The 27612-nt window shown below is 42.3% G+C and overlaps 1 protein-coding gene across 1 annotated transcript in view; it reads left to right on the top strand.

Moving 5' to 3' along the window:
* The first annotated feature begins 1119 nt into the window (after window positions 1-1119).
* The window catches only part of LOC131184524 (fibrillin-1), a 180210-nt gene continuing 153717 nt past the window's right edge, over window positions 1120-27612 (top strand). The window contains exons 1-2 of the mRNA XM_058155915.1: window positions 1120-1269; window positions 3472-3567. Of these exons, the coding sequence (XP_058011898.1) occupies window positions 1197-1269; window positions 3472-3567 (169 nt within the window). The 5' untranslated portion in view covers window positions 1120-1196. The remainder of the gene's footprint in view (window positions 1270-3471; window positions 3568-27612) is intronic.

The raw sequence follows: 27612 nt of genomic DNA on the forward strand, positions 1-27612 counted from the left end.
TCATAGTTTGGAAGATACTTAAACATACCAAGGGTTAATGCTGTGTGGTTATGCGGTGTGGTTTAGAAATTACAATATCATGGCCGTGTCCTTTTGAAGGTTACTTTTATATTGGAATTCTTTTCCAATCGTTACATTCTGCATCTGCTTTATTTGGCATCTGCTTGTAGAACAAATAGAGAATTAAATTGCAAGATTTCTTCCTTCCCCTAAGCACTGACAACAACCAGGTGTCATTTTCTAGTTTACTAGCCACCTGGCCAACTGTGCTTTCCAATTTTGCTAGGTGGCTAGATTCTCCATATTGGCAACCAGCTAGTGGCATTGAAATCAGTGGTGGGTTTCAAATTTTTTTACTACCGGTTTTGTGGGTGTGGCTTGGTGGGCGTGGCATGGCTTGGTGGGTGTGGCTTGGTGGGCGTGGCAGGGGAAGGTTACTGCAAAATCCCCATTTCCTCCCAATCAGCTGGGACTTGGGAGGCAGAGAATAGAAGGGGGCGGGGCCAGTCAGAATTTTTACTACCGGTTCTCTGAAGTACTCAAAATTTCCGCTACCGGTTCTCCAGAACAGGTCAGAACCTGCTGAAACCCACCTCTGACTGAAATACAGTAAACAGCAAAGCACGATATTTTTCATTAATATTTGCATTATATTTTCTTTCAAAATCATATGCGCCTTTGATATTGAAAAGTTTATCTCTACATTTCACGGGTGAGTTTTTTTCAGTTTTCATCTGCCAGTTTTCTCAATCTTCCCTACAATCTGTATTCTTCAAAGGCGATCATCATCATCATCATCATCACCTTTTAACGACCCCATAATCCCTTGCGGGGTGGAGTCTGAGCAACTGAATGATGCTAGCAGAGTGTTTTAATGGCCAGATGCCTTTCCTGTCGCCAATGCGGAGTTTTTTCCAGTAGATATAGTCTCATTGTGCCCAGAGAGAGAAATATCTGCCTCTACCTAGGATCGAACTCACAGCCTCCTGATTGCGAGGCAAGAGCTCCACCTCTAGGCCACCGCACCACTCCATTCTCCAGAGATGATAAGGGTAGTATTTTGCCTGTGCCTTTTATGATGTCATCTGCAGAACTGAGCATAGACCTTGATTGCGTCTGTTGTGTGTAGATGTTGTACAGACCCATAAATAACGGACTGTCTTTCTTTTCAAGTGCAACACTGCAACATCAGGTGCATGAACGGTGGGACGTGCAGTGATGACCATTGTCTATGTCAAAAGGGATACACCGGGACACATTGTGGACAACGTAAGTAATTAGAACGTTCAGTTGGAATTGAGCTACACTGCCGAAATGATACAGAAGCAATTGAGAATTTGTGTTTAACCATTCATGGAGGAAGTTCACCAGCTCACAAAAACAACAGTAGCAAGAATACCTCTTCATGGGGGTATTACCCCCATGGTTGCTGCTCTTCCATTCCACACACAAGCAAACACAGATACACACCCACACACCCCAAGTAACATGAGAACAACCTTCTCCAGTCCCTGTGAAGCAGATTCCAGATTAGATCCAGACGAAAAATGTCACCATTCTGAACGGAAGAATTTTGAGTACAGTAAAAGTTGGGAAACACAGTTCTTCAACTCTTGTTTCGGTTGCCAGATTCTCATCTAAGAACTTCTATCTTGGCTGCAGTTAAAATAGAAAAAAATAAAAATAAAAAGCCAGCCACCAGATCAGGGCAGGATTTGCATGTGGATTGCCCTTAATTTTTCAGAGGAACTCGTAACTTTTCAAGAAATGCCAGGAAAATTTCTTGCTGGCTGGAATATGCCTCAGACAAACGCTTGAGACTAACTGCAGTAGACGTTTTTGTATTAGTGTCGTAAAGGTAATGGGAAAGTTTTAAGTATTTCATATCCGATTAGTGACAAATTTGTCATCGCTAACTGTTGGCGCCATCCAGTTCTCTTTGCGTTCGAAAAGCAAATCTGTGCCAGGCTTATTATGGAAAGCATAGTAAATTGTAAAGAGAGTCAGTTCGGTCTAGTGATTGAGGCAACAGGCTAGAAACCAGGAGATCAGGAGTTCTAGTCCCGTCTTAGCCATGTAAGCCAGCTGGATGACCTTGGGCTAGTCACCTCAGCTCACCTCACCTCATAGGGTCGTTGTTGTTGTGAGGAAATAGGAGGAAGAAGGAGTAGGAATGTTTGCTGACTTGAGTTAAAAATAATAAAGGCGGTATACAGATAAATACATCTTATTTTATCCTCCAAGTATTGGAAGATGACTTTATGCGGTTTGATGCAGTTAGTCATTTCCGGTCAAGTAAGGTGTTCACATTAAGGGACATGGTGGCTCAGTAGCTAAGACGCTGAGCTTGTTGATCGAAAGGTTGGCAGTTCAGTGGTTCAAATCCCTAGCGCTGCATAATGGGGTGAGTTCCTGTGACTTGTCCCAGCTTCTGCCAACCTAGCAGTTCGGAAGCATGTAAAAAATGCAAGTAGAAAAATAGGGACCACCTTTGGTGGGAAGGTAAGAGCGTTCCGTGCGCCTGGCGTTTAGTCATGCCAGTCACATGACCACAGAGATATCTTTGGACAGCGCTGGCTCTTCAGCTTTGAAAAGGAGATGAGTACCACCCCTTAGACGACTAGCATACGTATATGTGTGAGGGGAACATTTACCTTTACCTTAAGGTGTTCGTACGTCTCGCTTCCATTGCATCTTCCCGAAGTCTTCTACAGTGTGCATGATTGTAGAAGCAAAAATCCTACGTTCCAAGTCTAGGTGGTGATATTTATGTTTCCAGGCATCGTTGGTTGGTGAAAGATGAGGTATTAGGGTGCCAGCTGTCAGAATTCCACAATTTTGGCCCACTACTGTAGGTTCTCTGAACTCTCTATTGAGTTGATCACTGAGGCAAAGAGCAAAGACCTCGAGATCAAACATTTTGATCAAAACAGGGCAAAGCTGTGTTCCACATCCAAGTTTGACAAACAAAAGTGACAAGAGATCCATTGGCCAGGAGAAAGAAACACAAGCTTTGAACTTCTTGGGTTTATGAACGTAGAGTTTGATCGCAGGATCCACTCTGGGCCCATCACCTGGACCAGAGGTTTTGTCTGTCAAGCTTTTGGACTTGTGCTGGAGCCCATCTTCAGAGAACTTCTTCCTAGCAGAGTGTGTCAGAGAGAGAGAGAAGTACCCTGAAGATGGGCTCCAGCACAAGCCTGAAAGCTCGGAAGACGAAAGGTCCCCATGAGGACCGACCCAGAGTGGATCCTGCAACATAGTCCTGGGATACACATATCCCTTTGCCTTCATTCGTGCAAGAAATGGATTGCTTGTTTCTACAAGTAGTTTACCTTGATTAGGGCTTCTGAGCTTCAACCTTCATTTATCCTCTTGAAAATAAATAAAATACTGTGGATGAATATTGATTGTGAAAAACCCAAGCTCCGGTATTCCCTTGTTGACTTTTGTTATTTGCTTCCCTTGCAGCTGTCTGTGAAAATGGATGTCATAATGGAGGAAGGTGTGTGGCACCGAACAGATGTGCTTGCACGTATGGTTTCACGGGACCTCAGTGTGAACGAGGTAGGTGGGATTTCCATTTTCTGATTAAAACAGTGGAAAAATCTAAAGTGTCTTGGGAGTATAGGGAAAAGCCATTTACAACTAAGAGGAGGTGCAAATGCATTAAAATGTTTGGTTTGTTCTTTTAAATTGTTGACGTTCGCTGGTGGGGATTAGGCTTAATAAGTTTTTAGAAGACTGCATGTGTAGTGGAATGTAGTCTGGATTCCCAAGAGGACGGGAGGGAGGGAGGGAGGGGCTGCGTACCAGAGGACCAAGAGACAGTGAAGCTTTAGATAGTCGGGTTAGGCGGAAGAGGGTGAAGATAGCTCCTCCTTAAAACTTCTCGGGAAATATCTCGAATGAAGCAAGTGCTCGCTTTAGTTTGGCAAGATTTCCGTATCTACAGCAGGTGTGATGTTTTGAAGTGATTCGGTGTAATGGTTTTCGGAGTCTTGAGTGACAAGCATCAGGGAAATCAGAAGATCCTGGGAGTTGAAAGGGTATAAAGATTCGCTTAAACTGTCTACGAGAATCTGAACTACTAAAAGTCAAAGCAAATTGGCGTTGAATACGGGTTAATGGAATTCAAGGAGGGTTGGATGTAGAACTCTTGTGGGTGCGACGGGACTCATGACTGATGACATGTTTGACCTCTCCCTCAAGTTCAGCTTGGTCATTTCCTACATTGAGACTATGCTATGGTTTGGCTGTATAAAATTTATACCATGCTTATATGGTCACTCGCTGGCCACGGCCCCGCCTGGTTTAGCAAAGGGAGAAAAAGTCCCGATACATCACATGACACTTATCATGACAACGCGAGTTTGGCACCCCTGAGCTAGAGCCTCCATTTTTTAAAAAAATAACATTTTTTTTCCTTTCAAAGTACATAATCTCAAGATCACACAATCTCACGACATTTCAATGTTTGTACACGAGACTGTAAACTCACACGAGTGAAATTTTGCCCCAAACTCTCAAGGTTGATTAAATTCATGAATCTTCAGCCCGTTTTTTTTTTAAATTCTTTCCAACCTAATGAATGGTTGAAAATATATTTATATCTACCTGTCTTTGGCCATTAGTAGGAGAATTCTCTGAAAACTGATGTCAGATCTGGTCTGAGGGGAGAATGGAGCACAAGAGAGATTGAAAATGGGCCGAACCCAGTCACATACTGCAAGGAAAAAATGAAATTTATTCTTTTATTACATTTCACATTTTATGATGACTTGTGAAAGCTAGCTAATAAAAGAAATATAGTCACGTACATTTCACTTCTCTGTTTAATATACATAAGCGTCTTGGAGAATTTTTTTTGGCAGACAGAGTTATATTAAAGTGCTAAAGTTACTGTCTATCCTGCCTGACGTCTTACAGTTTGTTTTGTCTAGTTTTGCGGAGATCTTCTTCTTTAAAACTTAGAAGGCTTTTGTTATCAGTTTTGTGAACTTTTCCCTCGGGTCGCCATAGCAACTCACACAGCTGTTTCCAGATGAGACCATGATTCCACTTATTGGCGATACAGAAAATGTTTTAAGGAAATTAAATCAAGTTTAATAGCATTTGGACAGAGACAGTAACAATAGCTGTTGAATTGTAATTGTCATCTGGCTGTCTTCTTGACGGTAACATGTTTTAATTGGAACAAAATGCGCTCACCCAGGATATGAAAAATTCATAGAGTAGGTTATATGTTCAGCCAAATATATATCTTTCTCACTCCAGTTTATCTAGATCTGTCTGTCCATCCCTCCTTCCCTCCCTCTCTTTCTCACATCATCATCTCTCTCTGTCCATCCATCCATCCATCCATCCATCCATCCATCCATCCATCCATCCATCCATCCATCCTTCTATACCATTCATTATCTATCTGTCTGTCTGTCTGTCTGTCTATCTATCTATCTATCTATCTATCTATCTATCTATCTATCTATCTATCTATCTATCTATCTATCTTGGATAGATAGATGGAGCAGAGGTGGTGCAGTGGTTAGAGTGCAGTACTGCAGGCTACTTCAGCTGACTGTAGCTGCAGTTCAGCAGTTCAAATCTCACCAGGCTCAAAGTTGACTTAGCCTTCCATCCTTCCGAGGTGGGTAAAATGAGGACTCAGTTTAAATTTAGAGTTTAAACTTTAAACTCTAAAGTTTAAAGTCTAAACTCTAAAGTTTACTTTAAAGTTTACTCTAAAGGGCTGTAAAAGCACTATGAATATAAGTAAGTGCTATTGCTATCTTCTATCTATCATCTCTGTCTATCTATATCTACCTTCTATCTATCTATCTATCTATCTATCTATCTATCTATCTATCTATCTATCTATCTATCTATCTATCTATCTATCTTCTATCGATTATGATTTATCATCTCTCTCCCTCCCCCCCCTCTGTTCCAGCCTAAACTGATAGATTTTCCCAGTGTGCATGAACCTCCAAATAAGTAGGATTAGATCCATAAATTATGCTCTGTGGGGAAAAAACAATTACCCAAGTAGTAAGTGTGCAAGGTGATAAAATACAACGATTCTTCTACCACGAAGTGGGACTATAACAAACGCTTTCGGAGAGGAAGTAGAGACAGATATCTTTATGTTTGGCTCTCAACAGAATAGTTTGTGAAATTAACTTGTAAAGTCTAGGCCTTAAACTGCAAAACTGATCAAGCAACAAGTTTCTAGTTCTATTGGTGACTTTAGATCAAAAATTGGCAACCCGGAGCTGTCCAGATATTGCTGAATTACAACTATAAGCATATCTCTGCATTTCCTGTGCTAGCAATAGAAACGGAACTTCAAAAGCGTGTAGGTAGTCCTCGACATACGACCGCAACTGACACCAGTATTTCTGTCGTGGAGCAAGGCAGTTAAGTGACTCCACCCAATTTTACAACCTTTTTTTTTTGCCTTGGTTGTTAAGCAAATCACTTGTTAAGTCAACCATGCCTCTTTAAGCAAATCTGGCTTTCCCCATTTATTTTGCTTACCTGAATCTGGCTGGGTAGTTCATAAATGGGGATCCCCTGATCCCAGAATGTTGCAGCCATTGTACATAGATCCCGGGTGCCAAATTCTGATCATGTGACCACGGGGGATGCTACCTCGGTTGTAAGGTTGAGGACTACCTGTTGTAAATTGCATCTTCAGTGCCGTTGCAACGGTTACTAAATGAACGGTTGTAAGTCAAGGACTACCTGTACAAAGGAAGATAAATCTTAAGTTTCCTGACAGTGAGATCAATTAACCAACGGAACAACTTGCCTCCAGAAGTTGTGAATGCTCCAACACTGGATGTTTTTAAGAAGATGTTGGATAACCATTTGTCTGAAGTGGTGTAGGGTTTCCTGCCTAAGTAGGGGGTTGGACTATATATATATATAGTCCAACCAAAGACCTACATATATATATATATAGGTGGACTTACCTATCATTCAAAACGACCTTGACCATCTAACCGCTTGGTCTAAAAATTGGCAGCTCCAAATTTCAACCAGCAAATGCTCAGTCTTATATATAGGAAAAAAGAACCCAAACACTAAGTACATACTAGATGGACATTACCTTACAGACGACCCCCATCCCGTTAAAGACCTTGGAGTTTTCATGTCAAATGATCTAAGTGCCAAAGCCCACTGCAACTACATAGCAAAAAAAGCTCTAAGAGTTGTAAACCTAATCTTGCGTAGCTTCTTTTCCAAAAACACCACACTACTAACCAGAGCATATAAAACATTTGCTAGACCAATTCTAGAATACAGCTCGCCTGTTTGGAACCCTCACCACATCTCTGACATCAATACAATTGAACGTGTCCAGAAATACTTTACAAGAAGAGTTCTCCATTCCTCTGAAAACAATAAAATACCTTATCCCACCAGACTTGAAATCCTAGGCTTAGAAAACTTGGAACTCCGTCGCCTTCGACAAGAAGTTGTGAATGCTCCAACACTGGAAGTTTTGAAGAAGAGATTGGACAGCCTTTTGTCTGAAGTGGTATAGGGTTTCCTGCCTGGGCAGTGGGTTGGGCTAGAAGACCTCCAAGGTCCCTTCCAATTCAGTTTATTCTATTCTAAGTCTACTTTGGAATCCTTATTTGTAGATGCTTCTTATATATGTCTTATCCCTTTCCTTAAGTTGTCCTGTGTGTGTTTTCCCGGCAGTTCCGAAGATGTTTATGATATCTTTTTTTTTTCTTTTCCTTCTGTGGAAAGTAGAGGCCTAGTGGCATTTCCACGCTGTTTCCTTTTTTTCTCTGGAGAGGATCCAGCTTGGATTTGAGTCACTTCAAATATTAAAAAGTGTGGCATCTGCTTTCTTGGTGCGCATACTTCATATACAAACAGTGTCTGGTTTTCCTTCACAGTGTCTGCCTGTTTAGCTTGTAGGAAGTTCTATTTTGATCCCACCCCCCAATTTTGATCTTAACAAATGCAAAACATTTTTTTTAAAGAAAATGCAAGTTTCTGCCAGCTCCTTAAGTGTTGACTACTTTTTAAGCAAATGAATTCCTCTATATCGGACTCGCACGCTAAGTAAACGTACTAACATTTTCATCCTTCATAAACTTTTTTTTTTTTTAAATATATATATCCAAAAGCACTTTGACCAAGTGTCAAAGTAGGGCCAAGGGAGCTGAAATGCTCCTGCTGTCTTACATACAATACTATGGTTTATTTTTCATAGAACTTGATATATCTGTTTGTGGAAAAGTTTATGTTATTTGATGTTCCCTTTCCAGGATAATTTAGCCTGAATGGAAAGCAAACAATAACATGTAGATAAAAAAATACTAATTATTTCCACAACGTTAATCTTGGGTTTAGATCAGTATCCTAACAGAGTTGTTGGCCAATGTCGAAATTCCCCTTTTTTAAAAAAGAACTCTTTTTCAAGAACTGTTTGACTAATAGTACATGGGGCTGCCCTTGAGGTGCACCCGGAGGCTACAGTTAGTCCAGAATGAGGCTGCGCGAGTAGTAACGGGAGCCGTTCATGGCTCCCATGTAACACCACTACTCCGCAGTCTGCACTGGCTTCCTGTGGTTTTTCGGGTGCGCTTCAAGATTTTGGTTACCATCTTTAAAGCGCTCCATGGCTTAGGACCTGGGTACTTACGAGACCGCCTGCTGTTACCCTTTGCCTCCCACCGACCTGTACGCTCTCACAGAGAGGGTCTCCTCAGGGTGCCGTCCGCCAAACAGTGTCGGCTGGCGGCCCCCAGGAGTAGGGCCTTCTCTGTGGGGGCAGTGACGCTCTGGAACGAACTCCCCCCTGGCCTACGTCAAGTGCCTGATCTTCGGACCTTCCGTCGGGAGCTCAAAACACATCTATTCATTCAAGCGGGACTGGCATAATAGTGTTGAATTTTAATTGGGGTTTTATGAATTTTAAAATTTAAAATTTTAATTTTAATTATCAGCCTTTTATAATCTGCTATGTTTTAACTGTTGTTTTTAATTGTATATATTTTGTGTTTTATTCTTTGGCTGTACACCGCCCTGAGTCCTTTGGGAGAAGGGCGGTATAAAAATTTAACAAATAATAATAATAATAATAATAATAATAATAATAATAATAATAATAATAATAATAATAATAATAATAATAATAATAATAATAATAATAATAGTACAATATTAATCTTGCCAATATGGCATGATGTGGATGATCTATCCCAGTGATGGCGAACCTTTTAGAGACCGAGTGCCCAAACTGCAACCCAAAACCCGTAACACGGCAATTTAACCTGAATAATGAGGTTTTACTACCTAAAATAATGATAAGCAACTTCGACTTTCTGGTTTTTCTTTGAAGACGTTTTGCTTCTCATCTAAGAAGCTTCTTCAGTTCTGGCTGGATGATGGGGAAACTGAAGAAGCTTCTTGGATGAGAAGCGAAACGTCTTCAAAGAAAAACCAGAAAGTCCAGTTCCAAAAGTGGAATAACCACGACCTGGATGACTGAGAATCTTCATAGGCATCTATTGTGGTTACTTCCTCATTTTTGCTCATGTCCTCCAGTTGTTTGCACACGGCTAAAAAATTGGACTCGCTTCTTTTGTGTGGTTTCTTCATCATACTGTCCAAACGGAGCTTGGGTGGGTAGTTTATTTTTATTTATTTATTTTTATTTTATTTATAATTTAATTTCTGTACCGCCCTTCTCCCGAAGGACTCAGGGCTGTTCACAGCCATATTAAAACACAGAATATACAAAGTATAAATCACAAATTTAAAACGAAATATTTAATAGGCCTAATTAACTAAAACGGTCATAGACCGATATAAAACCCTTTAAAATTTAAAATTATAAATAAATTAATTAAAACACACTTAGGCTAGTCTATCTTCCCACTGTAAGATATCTTCCCACTAGATATCTTCCCACTGTAAGAACATAGGATAGGAACTTGTGTGTTATTTCTATTGTTTTCCAGTTGTAGCTCATCCAGGTGATAATAAGCTGGAAATGTCACTTCAGACATCACGTTAGACAAATTGGAATAAACTATTTGTTTAGGTACTGCTTTGGAGAAGAAGGAACCAGGTGGGTTCAGTGAATTGGGCATGAACTTGCCTGGTTCATTCGCATCCTTCTTGAACTCAACCAAGCTTAAAAAAACTGTAAATAAGAATATGTAAAGTACAGGCAAGGGACGCGGTGGCTTAGTGGCTAAGACGTTGATCAAAAGGTCAGCAATTCAGCGGTTCGAATCCCTAGTGCCGTGTAACGAGGGTGAGCTCCCGTTCCTTGTCCAAGCTTCTAGCAACCTAGCAGTTCGAAAGCAGGTAAAAAAGGCAAGTAGAAAAAATAGGGGCCACCTTTGGTGGGAAGGTCACAGCGTTCCGTGTGCCTTTGGCGTTGAGTCATGCCATCCCCATGGCCAAGGATACGTCTTTGGACAGCGCTGGCTCTTTGGTTTTGAAACGGAGATGAGCACCGCCCCCTAGAGTCAGGAACGACTAGCACCTTTACAGTACAGGTAGTCCTTGACCACAATTGAGCCCCAGATTTCTGTTGCTAAGTGAGACATTTGTTAAGTGAGTTTTGGCCCCCCCTTTTACGACCTTTATTTATTTTATTTTATTTTTATTTATTTATTTTTCATATTTTTATACCGCCCTATCTCCCTAGGGACTTAGGGCGGTTCACAGGCAAATAAAAATACATATAAATACAAAATAAAACATCAATTAAAAAACTTATTCCAAATAGCCAAATAATTAAAAATAACAATATACATAATAAAATAAAACCCATTAAAACCAATTTAAATTTAAAATCTAGTCCAGTCCTGCGCAGATGAATAGATGTGTTTTAAGCTCGCGGCGAAAGGTTCGGATGTCAGGAAGTTGATGAAGTCCTGGGGGAAGTTCGTTCCAGAGGGTGGGAGCCCCCACAGAGAAGGCCCTTCCCCTGGGTGTCGCCAGACGGCACTGCCTAGCTGATGGCACCCTGAGGAGTCCCTCCCTGTGAGAGCGCACGGGTCGGTGGGAGGCAATCGGTGGCAGCAGACGGTCCCGTAAGTAACCCGGCCCTATGCCATGGAGCGCTTTGAAGATAGTTACCAGAACCTTGAAGCGCACCCGGAAGGCCACAGGCAGCCAGTGCAGTCTGCTCAGGAGAGGTGTCACATGGGAGCCCCGAGGGGCTCCCTCTATCACCCGCGCAGCCGCATTCTGAACTAACTGAAGCCTCCGGGTGCCCTTCAAGGGGAGCCCCATGTAGAGAGCATTGCAGTAATCCAGACAAGACGTCACGAGAGCGTGAATGACCGTGCATAGGGCATCCCGGTCTAGAAAGGGGCGCAACTGGCGAACCAGGTGAACTTGGTAAAAAGCTCTCCTGGAGATGGCCGTCAAATGATCTTCAAGAGACAGCCGTTCATCCAGGAGGACGCCCAAGTTGCGCACCCTCTCCATCGGGGCCAATGACTCGCCCCCAACAGTCAGCCGCGGACGCTGACTGACACAGTTGTTAAATGAATCACTGCAGCTAAGAATTTAGTATCCCAGTTGTTAAATGAATCTGGCTTCCCTACTGACTTTGCTTGTCAGAAGGTCACAAAAAGGGATCACGAGACCTTGGGACACAGCAACGGTCATAAATATGAACCAGATTGCCAAACGTCTGAGTTTGGATTAGTTGGGTGCTGCCAAGGTCGTAATGGTGAAAAACGGTCACAAGTCACATTTTTCGTTCCTGTTGTAACTTTGAATGGTCACTAAATGAACTGTTGTAGGTCAAGGACTGCCTGTAATGGTGTTATACAATGTTTTTGCAGAAGGTTGACCTTCCTCTCGGTATAGCTATAAAGAAGGCATTCCTAGACAAAATACAGGCTAATCAGAGAAAAATGTGCATTCCTGCAACTGTAGCTTGAAAGTTCTTTTAAATTTTAGCAGATTCTTCATTTGAAGCAAAAAAAAAATATCTCCTGCTTTGGTGACCCAAAACGCTTCAGGATGTGTGAATTTTCTCCTGGTTCTCCAAACTTAATAATGTTTTGGTCTAAACAGGAAGGACCAAGTTCATGTTTGTGAAAGTGGGATCCAGTCGTTTGCACGTGGCAGTGAAAACGCTGGCTGTCGGTGTGTTTTGGACTTGTGTCTCATTTGAACTTGGGAAAGAACCGTCTCTGTTGAAAATGCTGGACTATAATTTTATATAATTGCAATGTTATTCTGCATGCAAGTCAAGATTCCTCTGGAGTTGAAGAAATGCGTGTTTGGGGGGGGGGAATTAATTTTTATAGCAAAGTTTTTATATGCTTTTATATGCTTCTTTTTCCACTTAATCCTAGGGATATGTGTAAGATACATTTAGCCTCCTTTTTTTTGTGATGCTTGTTAAATTTGTCACTAGGATTATCATGTAGAGAAAGAGGCCTAAATAAGGTCTATGGACACACACGTATGCTTATTTATGCTTGGATTTATATTTTGTGCAAAGCCATGGTTTTTAACTAATATTAGAGTTGAGTTAAAATCCAGCTAAACTTAAAATTGCCAAGGTTGAGAAACATGCCAAAGCTCACTGCAACTACATCGCAAAAAAGGCTTTAAGAGTTGTAAACTTAATCTTGCGTAGTGTTGTGTCTTGCCCGCTCTCACAGCAGCCGGGGCCTTCTTATCTGCTCCCGAACACGGAGGAATGTATGCCTCCCGGCCCCAGTCCTGGCTCCATGCCCAGACAAGCTGAAGAGGAGGGGGCACCTCCCGGTCCCAGCCCTGGCTCCATGCCCAGACAAGCTGAAGAGGAGGGGCACCTCCGGTCCCAGCCCTGGTTCCATGCCCAGGCAAACGGAGCAGCTAGACCTCCCCTCCTCCACAGCTTGTGAGCTGGAGGAAAGTTTATTTCCAACAGCTGCTGATTGGAGTGACCCTCGCATCAGAAGACTGGATAGGCGGAGGCAACAGAAGGAAGGGAGGGGCAGGCCTTAATGAGTGCTGAGTCATGGAGCCACACCCCATGGCCTATATAAAGGATCTGCTTTCTGGCAGTCTCTGAGTCAGGCAAAGTCGAACTTATCTTGCTGAAGTCACTTTCTGGTCTCCTGCCTGCTCTGAGGACTTTGCTAGGACTTTGGGCAGAGCTGCAGAGGCAAGCCTGATTCGGATTTCCCTGACCCGGCCATCAGCGGAGGAGTGGGACACGACACGTAGCTTCTTCTCCAGAAACACTACACTGCTAACCAGAGCATATAAAACATTTGCTAGACTAATTCTTGAATACAGCTCGACTGTTTGGAACCCATACCACATTTTGGACATTAATACAATTGAGCGTGTCCAGAAATATTTTACAAGCAGAGTTCTCCACTCCTCTGAATACAACAAAATACCTTATGCCACCAGACCTCAAATACTGGGTTTAGAAAATTTAGAACTCCGTCGCCTTCAACATGACCTGAGTATAACTCATAAAATCATCTATAACAATGTCCTTCCTGTTGAAGACTACTTCATCTTCAATCGCAACAATACACGAGCACACAATAGTTTTAAGCTTAATGTGAACCGCTCCAATCTTGATTGCAGAAAATATGACTTCAGAAATAGAATTGTTAATGCCTGGAATGCACTACCAGACTCTGTGGCCTCCTCCCAAAATCCCCAAAGCTTTAACCAAAAACTGTCTACTATTGACCTCCTCACCCAATTCCTAAGAGGTCTGTAAGGGGCGTGCATAAGAGCACCAGCATGCCTACTGTCCCTGTCCCAATGTTCCCTTTGATTGTATCCAATTTCGTATAGTTATTACATACTTATGCTTATATATATGCTTATATTTCATATAGTTATTTCATGCTTATGCTTATATATACTGTTGTGACAAATAAATAAAATAAAAAATAAAATAAAATAAATAATAAAATAAAAATAAAAACATTATTCTCAGCCAGGAGTGTCAAACTCAAGGCCCGTGAGCCAGAGGTGGGTTTCAGCAGGTTCTGACCTGTTCTGGAGAACCGGTAGTGGAAATTTTAAGTAGTTCAGCGAACCGGTAGTAAAAATTCTGACTGGCCCCGCCCCCAATTATTCTCTGCCTCCCGAGTCCCAGCTGATTGGGAGGAAATGGGGATTTTTCAGTAACCTTCCCCTGGAGTGGGGTGGGAATGGAGATTGGATATTGTAAAATCTCTATTCCCTCCCCAATCAGGAGGAAGGATACTGCAAAATCCCCATTTCCTCCCGATCAGCTGGGACTCGGAAGACAGAGAATAAATGGGGGCGGGGCCAGTCAGAATTTTTACTACCGGTTCTCCGAACTACTCAAAATTTCCGCTACCGGTTCTCCAGAACTGGTCAGAACCTGCTGAAACCCACCTCTGACAGGTACCCCTGACACGAATGATGTTGAGCCGGCCACGCCAACCGTGTCCACCCCTCCCTCCTCCCCCCCCCCGGGGTCAAACGCAACCCTGATGCGGCCCACAATGAAATTGAGTTTGACACCCCTGTTCTAAGCTATAATATTGTTTGGAAAAAAAATAAAATACTGGCATGTAAGATCAGCTTCTCTGGTTTAGTATTACGTTCATATCAAACCATTTGGACTTCGCTAATCCATGGTTTAAAAACGATGGCTTGGCATGAAGTATAAATTCAATTGATAGCTGACAAGAAACAAAACCATGGGAGCAAAAAACCCCAAAAGCCCATCATCGTCTTCATCTGATGAACTTTAAGGCAACTTCATAGATAAGTAATTTTCGATAGTTCATTTAGTGACCATTCAAAGTTATAACAGCAGTGAAAAAAAGTGACTTCTGACTGGTTTTTTTTTTACGTTTACAACTGCTGCAGCGGTCATGGGATCAAAATTCAGATGCTTGGCCACTGACTCATCTTTATTTACGCCTGTCTCACTGAACGGCAGAAATTTTGGACTCGGTTATGGTCATAAGTCGAGGACTACCTGTATCCCTGACTCGGAGACAGGCGACTTGGGATTCATCTCTGAATGGCAGTCATGGAAATCGCTGAATATCCATGACAAGGGCGAGAGGAATTTTATTCATTTCCAAACCGTGTGTCGGAACAAGGAGAGGATTATGAGCGTGATTTGACTTCTTTTCTTTTCCAAAGGGTTTCCAACATTACGTCTTAATGATTTGTGACATTGTAAACCTCGAGAGCTTTAGTCATATGAAAATAATCTAATGCTTCCAATCTGCCTTGCATCAGAGCCCTGCGTGGAAGCCTCCGCTGGGGGAACGCAGGCGAGAACATGGCGGTCTGGTGGGCGTCCATTCCTGACCGCGGTGACACCCAATGATGAAATGCGGTTGCAACCTTCTGACCCGAAATTCTGGGATTTTGTACGTGAATCACAGCATTACAATTAGAACAATTAATCAGTGGAACAACTTGCCTCCAGAAGTTGTGAATGCTCCAACACTGGAAGCTTTTAAGAAGAGATTGGATAACTGTTTGTCTGAAGTGGTGTAGGGTTTCCTGCCTAAGCAGGGGGCTGGACTAGAAGACCTCCAAGATACCTTCCAACTCTATTATTCTATTCTATTCTATTCTATTCTATTCTATTCTATTCTATTCTATTCTATTCTATTCTATTCTATTCTATTCTATTCCATTCCATTCCATTCCATTCCACTCCACTCCACTCCACTCCACTCCACTCCACTCCACTCTACACTTTTCTATTCTAAAGTCCTTAAGGGACAGAATTGGTTTCCTGAGGTTGCAATTCAAGCTTCATCACCGTTATCCTCAGTGCTGCCAAGTCCCTTCAGTTTTCTGGGCAAGATTTTCCGGAAGTGGTTTGCCATTGCTTCCTTCTTAGGGCTGAGAGAAAGTGGCTGGCCTAAAATCACCATCTGGCTTTGTGTCTAAGGTGGTAGTAGAACTCCCGGTCTCTAACCCCAAGAATAGACTAGCTCCCGTGCACCCTTAAAGCAATTTAAACGCTTATCTAAAATGCCCGAAATGCACGTTTGCCAAGATCTACATCATATCGATATATACTGGCCTGGGATTTAATGAGTTAACTGCAGTTTCCAGCTGTGCTCATTTTCTTGCAAACTCGGGTTTGCATCTGCATCGTCTGCTAAATACTTGGCTCAGAACAGCATTTGAACTGGATAAGCATTTTTTTTTAAAAAAAAGTTTGAAGATAGTGATGAAGGACTAGCGTTTCCTTCTTCTTTCCAGGGTAGGTCTGAAATAAGCCAGGCAACTGGTTTTGGAAATTGCTGACTGTCCATAAGATCTGAGGGATTTCTGAGCTCTAACAGTTCATCCTGTATTTCGCCCGTCCTTGGATTCTCTCTGTAAATCAGTGACTAAACTGAACTAATCTACACCTCCTATCGTTCATCGCATCCAGTTTCGCTCACCCAAAATATAAAAAGATACTGAGACTCTAGAGCAGTGGTTCTCAACCTTTATAGTGCTGTGACCCCTTTAATAAAATTCCCCATGATGTGGTGACCCCAATCATAAAATTCTTTTCGTTTTGAATTTATCGCGCCTGAAGCCGTATTGGCTAGTGATTTGAACTGCTTGCGATTGCCTTGAAGACGGAGGCATTAAAGCGGAGACTCCTCCCCTATTAAGTTTATTGCGCCTGAAGCCAGATTAGGCTAGCGATTGGGAGTGATTGCAGCTGGCTTGAGAGGGAGACATCAGAGCAAAGATTTCTCTCTTTTTTAATTCATCGCGCCTGAAGCCGAATTCGGCTAGTGATTTGAAGAGCCTGCAGCTGGCTTGTGGAGTCAACCATTGGAGCGCGATTCTTCGACTCGCAAGTATACTTCCTATATTTCTGATGGTCTTAGGCGACCCCTGGCAAATCGTCATTCGACTCCCAACGGGGTCCCGACCCACAAGTTGAGAACCGCTGCTCTAGAGAGAGTGCAGAGAAGAGCAACAAAATTTATTAGGGGCCTGGAGCAATGGTGGGTTTCAAATTTTTTTACTACCGGTTCTGTGGGCGTGGTTTAGCAGGTGTGGCTTGGCTTGGTGGGCATGGCAGGGGAAGGATACTGTAAAATCTCCATTCCCACCCCACTCCAGGGGAAGGTTACTGCAAAATCCCCATTTCCTCCCGATTAGCTGGGACTTGGGATGCAGAGAATAGATGGGGGCGGGGCTAGTCAGAATATTTACTACCAGTTCTGCAGGTGTGGCTTGGTGGAAGTGGCATGGCTTGGTGGGCGTGGTTTGGTGGGCGTGGCAGGGGAAAGATACTGTAAAATCTCCATTCCCACCCCACTCCAGGGGAAGGTTACTGCAAAATCCCCATTCCCTCCCGATCAGCTGGGACTCGGGAGGCTGAAAATAGATGGGGGTGGGGCCAGTCAGAATTTTTACTACCGGTTCTCCGAACTATTCAGAATTTCCACTACCGGTTCTCCAGAACTGATCAGAACCTGCTGAAACCCATCTCTGGCCTGGAGGCTGAAACATATGAAGAATGATGGCCGGAATTGGGTATGTCTAGTCCAGTGTTGGCAAACTTTCAGCACCGAGTGCCGAAATGGGAGCTTGCGCCTGCCGGAAACCGGAAACTGGAAACCGGAAGAGAAGCTGCCTGTTTGTGCGCACCGGCCACCTGGTATTCTGATTTCTGGTGCGTATGTGCGTGCATAGATCAGCTGGCCGGTGTGAATGAAAGTCAGTGCAAGTCAAAAATAAGTCAGTCCACTTGTCTCTTGAAAAAGCACCTTTGGGATAATTAAGGTGAGAAGCAATTTAGAACTAAGGAGAAACTTCTTAAAGGTGAGGACAATTAAACGGTGGAACGGCTTGCCTTCAGAAATTGAGTCTGTCATTTGCACCTCTATAACTGTCTGGTTCGGTTCTGCAACCCAACAAGAAAGACACAGACTTCAGATGACAATTAGAACTGCAGAAAAAACAATGGCTACAACCTGCCTTCCATGGAGGACCTGTATACTGCACGAGTCAAAAAGGGGGCCGTGAAAATATTTACAGATCCCTCACATCCTGGACATAAACTGTTTCAACTCCTACCCTCAAAACGACGCTATAGAGCACTGCACACCAGAACAGCTAGACACAAGGACAGTTTTTTCCCCGAAGGCCATCACTCTGCTAAACAAATAATTCCCTCAACACTGTCAGACTATTTACTGAATCTGCACTACTATTAATCTTCTCATAGTTCCCATCACCCATCTCTTTCCACTTATGACTGTATGACTGTAACTTTGTTGCTGGCAATCCTTATGATTTATATTGATATACTGACCATCAATTGTGTTGTAAATGTTGTACCTTGATGAACGTATCTTTTCTTTTATGTACACTGAGAGCATATGCACCAAGACAAATTCCTTGTGTGTCCAATCACACTTGGCCAATAAAAAAAATCTATTCTATTCTATTCTATTCTATTCTATTCTATTCTATTCTATTCTATTCTATTCTATTCAGGAATTGTGGGTGCTCCATACTGGAGGCTTTTAAGAAGAGATTAGACAGTAACTTGTCTGAAATGGTCTAGGGTCTCCCGCTTGGACAGAATAGAATAACGGAGTTGGAAGGGACCTTGGAGGTCTTCTAGTCGGAAACCCTACACCCCTTCAGACAAATGGTTATCCAATCTCTTCTTAAAAACTTCCAGTGTTGGAGAATTCACAATTTCTGGAGGCAGGTTGGTCCACTGACTAATTGTTCTAATTGTAATGTTGTGATTCATGTACAAAATCCCAGAATTTCGGGTCAGGAGGTTGCAATCACATTTCATCATTGGGTGTCACCGGGGTTAGGGTATCACCTCTTTTGGATATTCCTGAATTTTCTGGATAAGCAGAGCAAAAAAAAAAAAATCTATAATAAGACACTCTTTTGCTGAATTTTCTCTCATTCTGGCTCAGGCATCACAGTAAGCAAGGCTTCTTCGCTTCTTAGGTTTCGCAACCCAGTCAGTTGTCATTTGTGAAATGAAACTGGAGTGAAACAAACCCTGCCTTGCTTGCAATCTGAATTCATCAATGCGGAGGACTAGGGAGGGTTTCTAAATCACCTTTACTAACTATAGTTTAGATTCGGATTGGCCTCTCCGAGTAAAAGAGGGAAAAACTCAATCTTGCCAAAGCTTTAAAACAGCTAAGCTGGGTGGAACGTTAGTTTTGTTCCCCTGATGATCTGAGAGAAGAAGAACAGATTCCCAGATGTTTACACTGTCTGGGTATTTGTTGATTGAGCCTCAGTCGTTTGCATTTATTTTCTTACTGTATTGGCTGAACATCCATATACTTCTTGCTGGCGAGGGTTTGGGAGACTCCCTCATCTCTCATTTACAACGTTATAGCGTGACCTCATCTTGCCTTTATACTTCCCATATCCTTTGCTATTGGAACGATAGTGTAAAACAGCAGATCTTTTTTTTTTTTTTTTTTAAATCCCCCTTTTACTACCCCGTAATCCTTTAATTCAGGGTAGAGTCAGGGCGACTGGATGGAGCTGAGCGTTTACTGGCTGGATGCCCTTCCTGACACCAAGGGGGAGTTCACAGCAGATATTTTTTCTTTGCACCCTAAGGAAAAAAAAAAAAGTCCGCTGCTACCTAGGATTGAACTCTCAACCTTCCAAGTGGGAGACGAGCATCTTCACCACTAGGCCACCATAGCTGCTCATTAAGACAGTAGATTCTGTTTTACATGAAAAGGGAAAGCTGAAGTAAGATCATAAGCCCACTTGTGGTTTCACTTAATTAGCGCTTCCCTGAATGACCGAGTTACCAGCCTCAATTATAGTCACTAAATGAGGACGACTTGTACTGTAGCTTATGAAACAAGCAATGATTTAAATAATTATCTGAACCTTGCCAACTTTTGATATTTTTTAATGTATTCAAAAAAATTTCGGACACTGTAAATCCTTAAGCCAATCTGAATGCTACTGCATTTTGATTTATATTGGTTACAAGAAACCATCCACGTAACTGTCTGTGGCGATTCCTTATAAACCCGTAATTCATTAATCAGTCAAAACAGATTTTTTTTTGTTCTGTTTTGCAGGAAGGTTGAACATTACAAGGCATTGCAGGATGGATGAGAATTTTTGCAATTAAGGAATTCCCATTTGTCTGTTAGGATTTGTGTCCTTTCTGCTTTGGTCAGGAACCCCTTAAAAAAAAGATGTTAAGCTGATAAGACAATGTTGGAAAAAATATCCATCTGAGTTCAGTTCCAAGTGGGGAGAAAGACACTGGAAACATGGAGGCTGATTGGAAAGCTGGTTTATTGGTGAACAGGACCACATGGGTTTTAGGTCCTGGGCAGGTGACCTCATGGAGTGGAGAGTGAGTGTTATTTATACCCCTCTCTTGGGCCTTGCCCTTGAGCTTCCTGTTCCTGTGGCAAGGACATGTATTCTATTGGTTGCCTTCAGACTCCCATGGGGTTATGCAGGGGTCATAGCTCTAACTTTGTAGGTTTTCTGAATCAAGCTTGGTTGAAACTTGGGCTGATGCAATGCAGTTCCTATTGTGGCTGAATAGCTTTGCCCTGAAGGATAATCCCATCATCCTGGAGCTGAAGACCTTTTGTCTTGTAGATAGGCTGGCCCAGTCCTGCTGGTGCTTTTAAGAAAGGCGGGGGCTGCTTTCCAAGAGCATGTTTCTTCTTTAGGAAAATATAATATTCCGCCTTTTATAATATTTTCCAAAATATTTCATGCTTCTAGGAGAGGGGTGGGTGCTAACCAGGGGTGGGTTTCAAAATTTTTAGCAAGGGATTCTCTGCCCGGTTGCTGGGTGGGTGTGGTCTAGTCAGCCTCCTGCACCATAGTGGGGGTGGGTGGGTGTTTTTGCACTCCCCAGGCTCTGGAGGCTTTCCTTGAGTCTCTGGGAGGACGAAAAGAGCCTCCCCAGCCTCTAGGCTGGAAATGGGCAGGTTTCCGGCCTTCCCGAACTTCCGTTAGACCCATTTTTTGCTCTTCCTGAGCCTCCATGCGCGCCCTGCACTTATCTGCATCCAAAATGGGCTGGGTGGGGACTCCTGGCAGGGGTGGGGTAGGTGGGGCCAGCCAGGAGTGGGATTTGGGGGTTCTCCGAACTGCACAGAATCTTAGCTAGAGGTTCTCCCCAACCCCTGCGAACCCCCAGCAGCCCAGCCCTTGAGTGCTAACTTTCTATAACAACTTACCGTCAGATTAATACGTAACCATGAAGGCATCTTTCCATATTAATTGGCTATTTAACCTGTTGTAAAATGTTATTGGAAAAAAAAATCTTCACTCATATCAATTTGAATTAAGCGATTCTGAGGAAACCAGGGCTTATATATAAAAGATCAAGGTTTATGATCTATATAATTCCTGTAACAAACTATTTATATGTAGTCTTTTAATGCTTTTAAGACTTGGGGTTGTGGCTTGGATTTTGGCCAGGTGTTCGCTTTTGAACCATTCATTCTTCTGTTGATTACAGTAGACTTTAAAAGTGGGTGGAGTCCCTTTGGTTGGTCTCCAAAGAAATTGAGTAATAATTGACCTAACATACAGAGTGTATGAATAAACTATTCTTTTTGTTAAGAAATTTATGTTTTACGGGGTGTCCCGGAGTTCACATCCCTCTGTTTTCCCCTTCTCCTCCCTTCCCAACTCCCAAATGTTTTTAATATGCTCAGCTGCTCCATTATATCTCTCTAATTCTGCAAACAACCTGGAGAGCTTGTTAGATAAATGCCTAAATTCACAATACTGTGAATTTAAAAGAACTTAAAAAAAAAAAAAAAGCAAGCCTTGAAGCAGCTGTTCAGAAATTTTAAATCGAAATCTCCCCCACCTCCCCGGTACTGGTAGTCTTCGATTTAGGACAGCAATTGAGCCCAAAATTTCTGTCGCTAAGGGAAAAACATGTGCTAAGTGAGTTTTGCCCGGTTTTACAACCTTTCTTTGCCCCAGTTGTTAAGTGAATCATTGCTGCTGATAATTTAGTGACCCGGTTGTTAAGTGAATCTGGCTTCCCCATTGGACTTTGCTTGTCAGAAGGTCGCAAAAGTTGATCACATGATATTGGGACAGTCCAGCTATCATAAATATGAGTCAATTTCCTAGTGTCTGAATTTTGATTATTGGACCATGGGGATACTGCAACCCAGTGGTGGGTTTCAAATTTTTTTACTACTGGTTTTGTGGGTGTGGCTTGGTGGGTGTGGCTGTAAAATACTGTAAAATCTCCATTCCCACCCAAGGGAAGGTTACTGCAAAATCCCCATTTCTTCCTGATCAGCTGGGACTTGGGAGGCAGAGAATAGATCAGGCTGGGGCCGGTCAGAATTTTTACTACCGGTTCTCCAAACTACTCAAAATTTCTGCTACTGATTCTCCAGAACTGGTCAGAATCTGCTGAAACCCACTTCTGCTGCAATGGTCGTAAGTGTGAATTATGGTCATTTGTCACCTTTTTTTAGTGTCGTTGTAACTTCAAATGGTCACTAATTGAACTGTTGTAAGACGAGGATTACCGGCAGTAACCCAAAGTCTAGCATAGTGAAATTGATAAAAATAGATTGCAAAAGGTTTTGTCTTTTCCCGAATATCCAAAGTGTGTGAATTTGTTGTGACTTCGGTCTTCATTAAAGCCAGTCTCTGGAGTAAATTCACAGCTGTCTTTTGCAATGCATTTTAAATGCTTGGTTTTCTGCCTGAAATACTCTTTAAAATGCTGCATCAGCTCTTATCTAAGGATTTAGAAAAACACCAAAGTTCATGGCACACTTGAACTTTAATAATTTAATAATTTTAACTTTAATAATTTAATAATTTAATTTAATATATGTAGTCCTTGCCTTACAACAGTTCATATAGTGCATGTTAAAAGTTTGTTGTTGTTAGTTGCGAAGTCGTGTCCGACCCATCACAACCCCATGGACAATGTTCCTCCAGGCCTTCCTGTCCTCTATCATCCTCTGGAGTCCATTTAATCTCACGCTGACTGCTTCAGTGACTCCATCCAGCCACCTCATTCTCTGTCGTCCCATTCTTCTTTTGCCTCAATCTTTCCCAGCATTAGGCTCTTCTCCAGGGAGTCCTTCCTTCTCATTTTGCTTTCTTGCATTTCTTTTTCTTTGGGATGCTTTTATAGTGGCTACCTCTTGTACAATGTTGTACTCTGTCTGTGTTGTACATAGCACTCTGTCTATCAGATCTAATTCCTTAAATCTATTTGTCACCTCTACTGTATATTCATCAGGGATATGATTTAGTTCATACCTGAGTGGCCTAATGCTTTTCCCTACTTTCTTCAATTTAAATCTAAATTTTGCAATGAGAGGCTCATGATCTGAGCCACAGTCAGCTCCTGGTCTTGTTTTCACTGACTGTATAGAGCTTCTCCATCTTTGGCTGCAGAGCATGTAGTAAATCTGATTTCTGTGTTGACTGTCTGGTGATGTCCATGTGTAGAGTTGTCTCTTGGGTTGTTGGAAAAGAGTGTTTGCTACAACCATCGTATTCTCTTGACAGAATTCTATCAGCCTGTGCCCTGCTTTATTTTGTACTCCAAGGCCATACTTGCCTGTTATTCCGGTTATCTTTTGGCTTCCTACTTTAGCATTCCAATCTCCCATGATGATAAGGACATCATTTTTGGTGTTAATTCTATCAGGTGCTGTAGGGCTTCATAGAACTGGTCAATTTTATCTTCTTCAGCACCAGTGGTTGGGGCATAGACTTGAGCTACTGTGATATTGAATGGTTTGCCTTGGATTCAGACTGAGATCATTCTGTCATTTTGGGGATTGTATCCCAGTATTGCTTTTCCTATTCTTTTATTGATTATGAAGGCTACTCCCATTTCTTCTGAGGGATTCTTGCCCTCAGTAGTATACCTGATGGTCATCTGAATTAAAATCATCCATTCCTGTCCATTTTAGTTCACTGATTCCTAAGATGTTGATGTTCAGTCTTGTCATCTCTCGTTTGACCATGTCCAGCTTGCCTCGATTCATGGATCTTACATTTCAGGTTCCTATGGAGAAAAGATCTTTGCAGCATCGGACTTTCCTTTCACCACCAGATACATCCACAGCTGAGCGTCCTTGTTGTGTCTTGCCCGCTCTCACAGCAGCCGGGGCCTTCTTATCTGCTCCCGAACATGGAGGAATGTATGCCTCCCGGCCCCAGTCCTGGCTCCATGCCCAGACAAGCTGAAGAGGAGGGGGCACCTCCCGGTCTCAGCCCTGGCTCCATGCCCAAGCAGGCTGCAGAGGAGGGAGCATCCCCCGGCCCCAGCCCTGGCTCCATGCCCAGGCAAACGGAGCAGCTAGACCCCTCCCCCTCCTCACAGCATGTGAGCCTGAGGAAAGTTTACTTCCAACAGCTGCTGATTGGAGTGACCCTCGCATCAGAAGACTGGATAGGCGGAGGCAACAGAAGGAAGGGAGGGGCAGGCCTTAATGAGTGCTGAGTCATGGAGCCACACCCCATGGCCTATATAAAGGATCTGCTTTCTGGCAGTCTCTGAGTCAGGCAAAGTCGAACTTATCTTGCTGAAGTCACTTACTGGTCTCCTGCCTGCTCTGAGGACTTTGCTTGGACTTTGGGCAGAGCTGCAGAGGCAAGCCTGATTCGGATTTCCCTGACCCGGCCGTCAGCGGAGGAGTGGGACACGACAATCCTTTCGGCTTTGGCCCAGTCGCTTCATTCTTTCTGGCGCTACTAGTACTAGCCCTCCGCTCTCCCCCACAAGCATATCGGACACCTTCCGACCTGAGGGGCTCATCTTCCAGCATCATATCTTTTTTTTCCTTTTTGTACTGTCCGTGGGGTTTTCATGGCAAAGATACTGGAGTGGGTTGCCATTTCCTTCTCCAGTGGATCACGTTTCGTCAGAACTCTCTGCTATGACCTGTCCGCCTTGGGTGTCCCTGCATGGCATTGCTCACCGCTCCATTGAGCTACGCAAGCTCCTTCGCTACGACCAGGCAGCAATCCATAAAGGGGCGTTAAAAGTTACAACAGTGTTTAAAAAAATTGACTTATTAAAAAAATTGACCGTTTTTCACACTTATGACCATTGCCCATGGTCACGTGATTTACATACAGACACTTGGCAACCGACTCACATTTATGACGATTGCTGTGTCCAGGGGGTCACGTGATCCCGTTTTGTGACCTTCTGACAAGCAAAGTCTATGAGGGAAGCCATATTCACTTAACAACTGGGTTACTAACTTAACAACCGCACCGATTCACTTAACAACGGTGGCAAGGAAGGCCATAAAACGGAGCAAAACTCACTTAAAAACTGTCTCGCTCAGCGACAGAAATTTTGGGCTCCGTTGTGGTCGTAAGCCGGCCACAATTACTTGGAGTACTTAGGATCCAGTGGCATCTAAAAAAAGAGAAAAGCAGATGGCAATAGCTGCATTATTTCCCCTGAAGAAAACTTAGAAATTTGCTGGTTTGTTGTAAGTTCCCCAATAATATACTTTGTATTTGTTTAAATCGCTTGTTAGCCATTTCAGGATGATTATTTTGAAAAACAGGAGAGAAATAACAATAATACATGAAACATTGATGCCGTTCTGTTGCTTTCTTCGGCCACCAGTGATAAAAATATTAACTGCAGTTGTAGCTTTCCCTTTTTTTTTTTTTTCATTTAAAGTACTTTTTTAAATTGTTTCTTGATTATGAGAGCCGCTTTGGAGTAGTGGTTAAGGTAGCAGGTTAGCAGCTGGGCCAGCCCGTGAGTTCTAGTCCTGTTTTTGGCACAACACCATCTGGGTGACCTTGGGCCAGTCATTCTCTCTCTGCCCTAAGAAGACGACAATGGCAAACCACTTCTGAAAAACATTGTTCAGAAAACTGCAGAAATTTGTCCAAACAGTCTCCGGGTGTCAAATTCTGGCCTATGTTTGATGGACGTTCTTTGCTGACATCCTTCGAGCTGCAAATTGCATTTAGTTGCATTTATTTTTGACTTATTTGTACATTTAAGATGTACAAGATCTTCGGACCTTTCGTCGTGAGCTAAAAACATATTTATTCATTCAAGCAGGACTGGCATAAATAGTTGATTTTAAATTGGGGTTTTAGTAATATTTTAAATTTTTAAACCTTTAAATTACCGGCCGTTTAGTAATAGTTTATTTTAATTTCTTTTAATTGTATATATTTTGTATTTTATTCTGGCGGTACACCGCCCTGAGTCCTTCGGGAGAAGGGCGGTATAAAAATTTAATAAAATAAAATAAATAAATAAATAAATAATTTTGGGTTCTGAGAATTGGGTTCAAAAAGGCAAGCCGAACTCGTTTCTTTCTCGTTGTCTGCCTTTCCTTTTGGTGTTGCAAAGGCAGCCTTCATAAAAAGTTTATTTTTCTCGGCAGACGTGCACGCGAGACTCTAATGAATTGGAAAACTAATTAGGCTATCTAATTGATTTTGCATGAGTTGCCCTAAGGAATGTGCCTTGCACAGCGCACACACACACACAAGAAAAATCCCAAGAATAATTCTCAGTGGTTTGTGATTAGAAATGGACAACTGGCCACGGGACTGAAATTCAAAATGGGAAATGATATAGGGAGATTTTAATAGGAGAGAAGATACATGCTAATACGTTTATAAACTCCAACCAGCGAGGAAAAAAACGTTAGCAGAGAAAGTTTCCAAAAACTTTTCTTATGGCAATTGGAGTTTTATCTTCCCCTATCGTTCTAGCCCTGTTAACCGATATGTTTTTCTACTTTCTCAGTTTTTCCATTAAAGGTAGCCCTCGACTTAACGACCACAGTTGAGCCCAAATTTTATGTTGCTAAGTGAGGAATTTGTTAAGTGAGTTTTGCCCCATTTTCCAATTTTCTTGCCACCGTTGTTAAGTGAATCACTGCAGATGTTAAATTAGTAATGAGGTTGTTAAGTGAATCTGGTTTACCCATTGACTTGGCTTGTCAGAAGGTCACAAAAGGGGACACTGCAACCGTCATAAATGTGAGTCAATTGTCAAGCATCCGAATGCAAATTACATTACCATGGGGATGCGGCAACGGTCATAAGTGTGAGAAATGGTCATAAGTTACTCTTTTCAGTGATATTGTAACTTTGAACCGTCACTAAATGAACTGTTATAAGTTGAGGACTACCTGTAAATACCAGGAGGGTGAATTTTGGGTAAAAAGAACATGCAAAAAAAAGATATACAATTCTGTAGCTAAACAGCAAACATTTAATATTTCTTATTTCCTTTGGACTTAGACACTGTGCACTTCTGAATGAAACCTTGTTTGAATAATCTAGTAAAATTTGAAGTTTTACAGTTGCATCTACTTTTCCAATTACACTGTGTGCTGAGTTAAAATTTTAAACTGTGTAAGCACACAAAAAAGACAGAATGGACTGAAATGAGTTACATAAATATGCAAATATATGAGCAAAACTTTCTTGAACCTGTTACTTCACTTGGCTTTGAGGGCTGGGAATTTTTAAGTGCTAGTCCCAAGACTGTTCCACCCAAAACTTAAATGCTGATGTTCTGTGTTCATATTAAGTGGATCAGTTTATGAGCAGCTTCATTGCCCTGCATTAGCTCCAGATGTTGCACGTATTTATACTGGTACACTG

Source organism: Ahaetulla prasina, chromosome 13, assembly GCF_028640845.1.
Source record: "Ahaetulla prasina isolate Xishuangbanna chromosome 13, ASM2864084v1, whole genome shotgun sequence".
NCBI classification, from domain to species: Eukaryota; Metazoa; Chordata; class Lepidosauria; order Squamata; family Colubridae; genus Ahaetulla; species Ahaetulla prasina.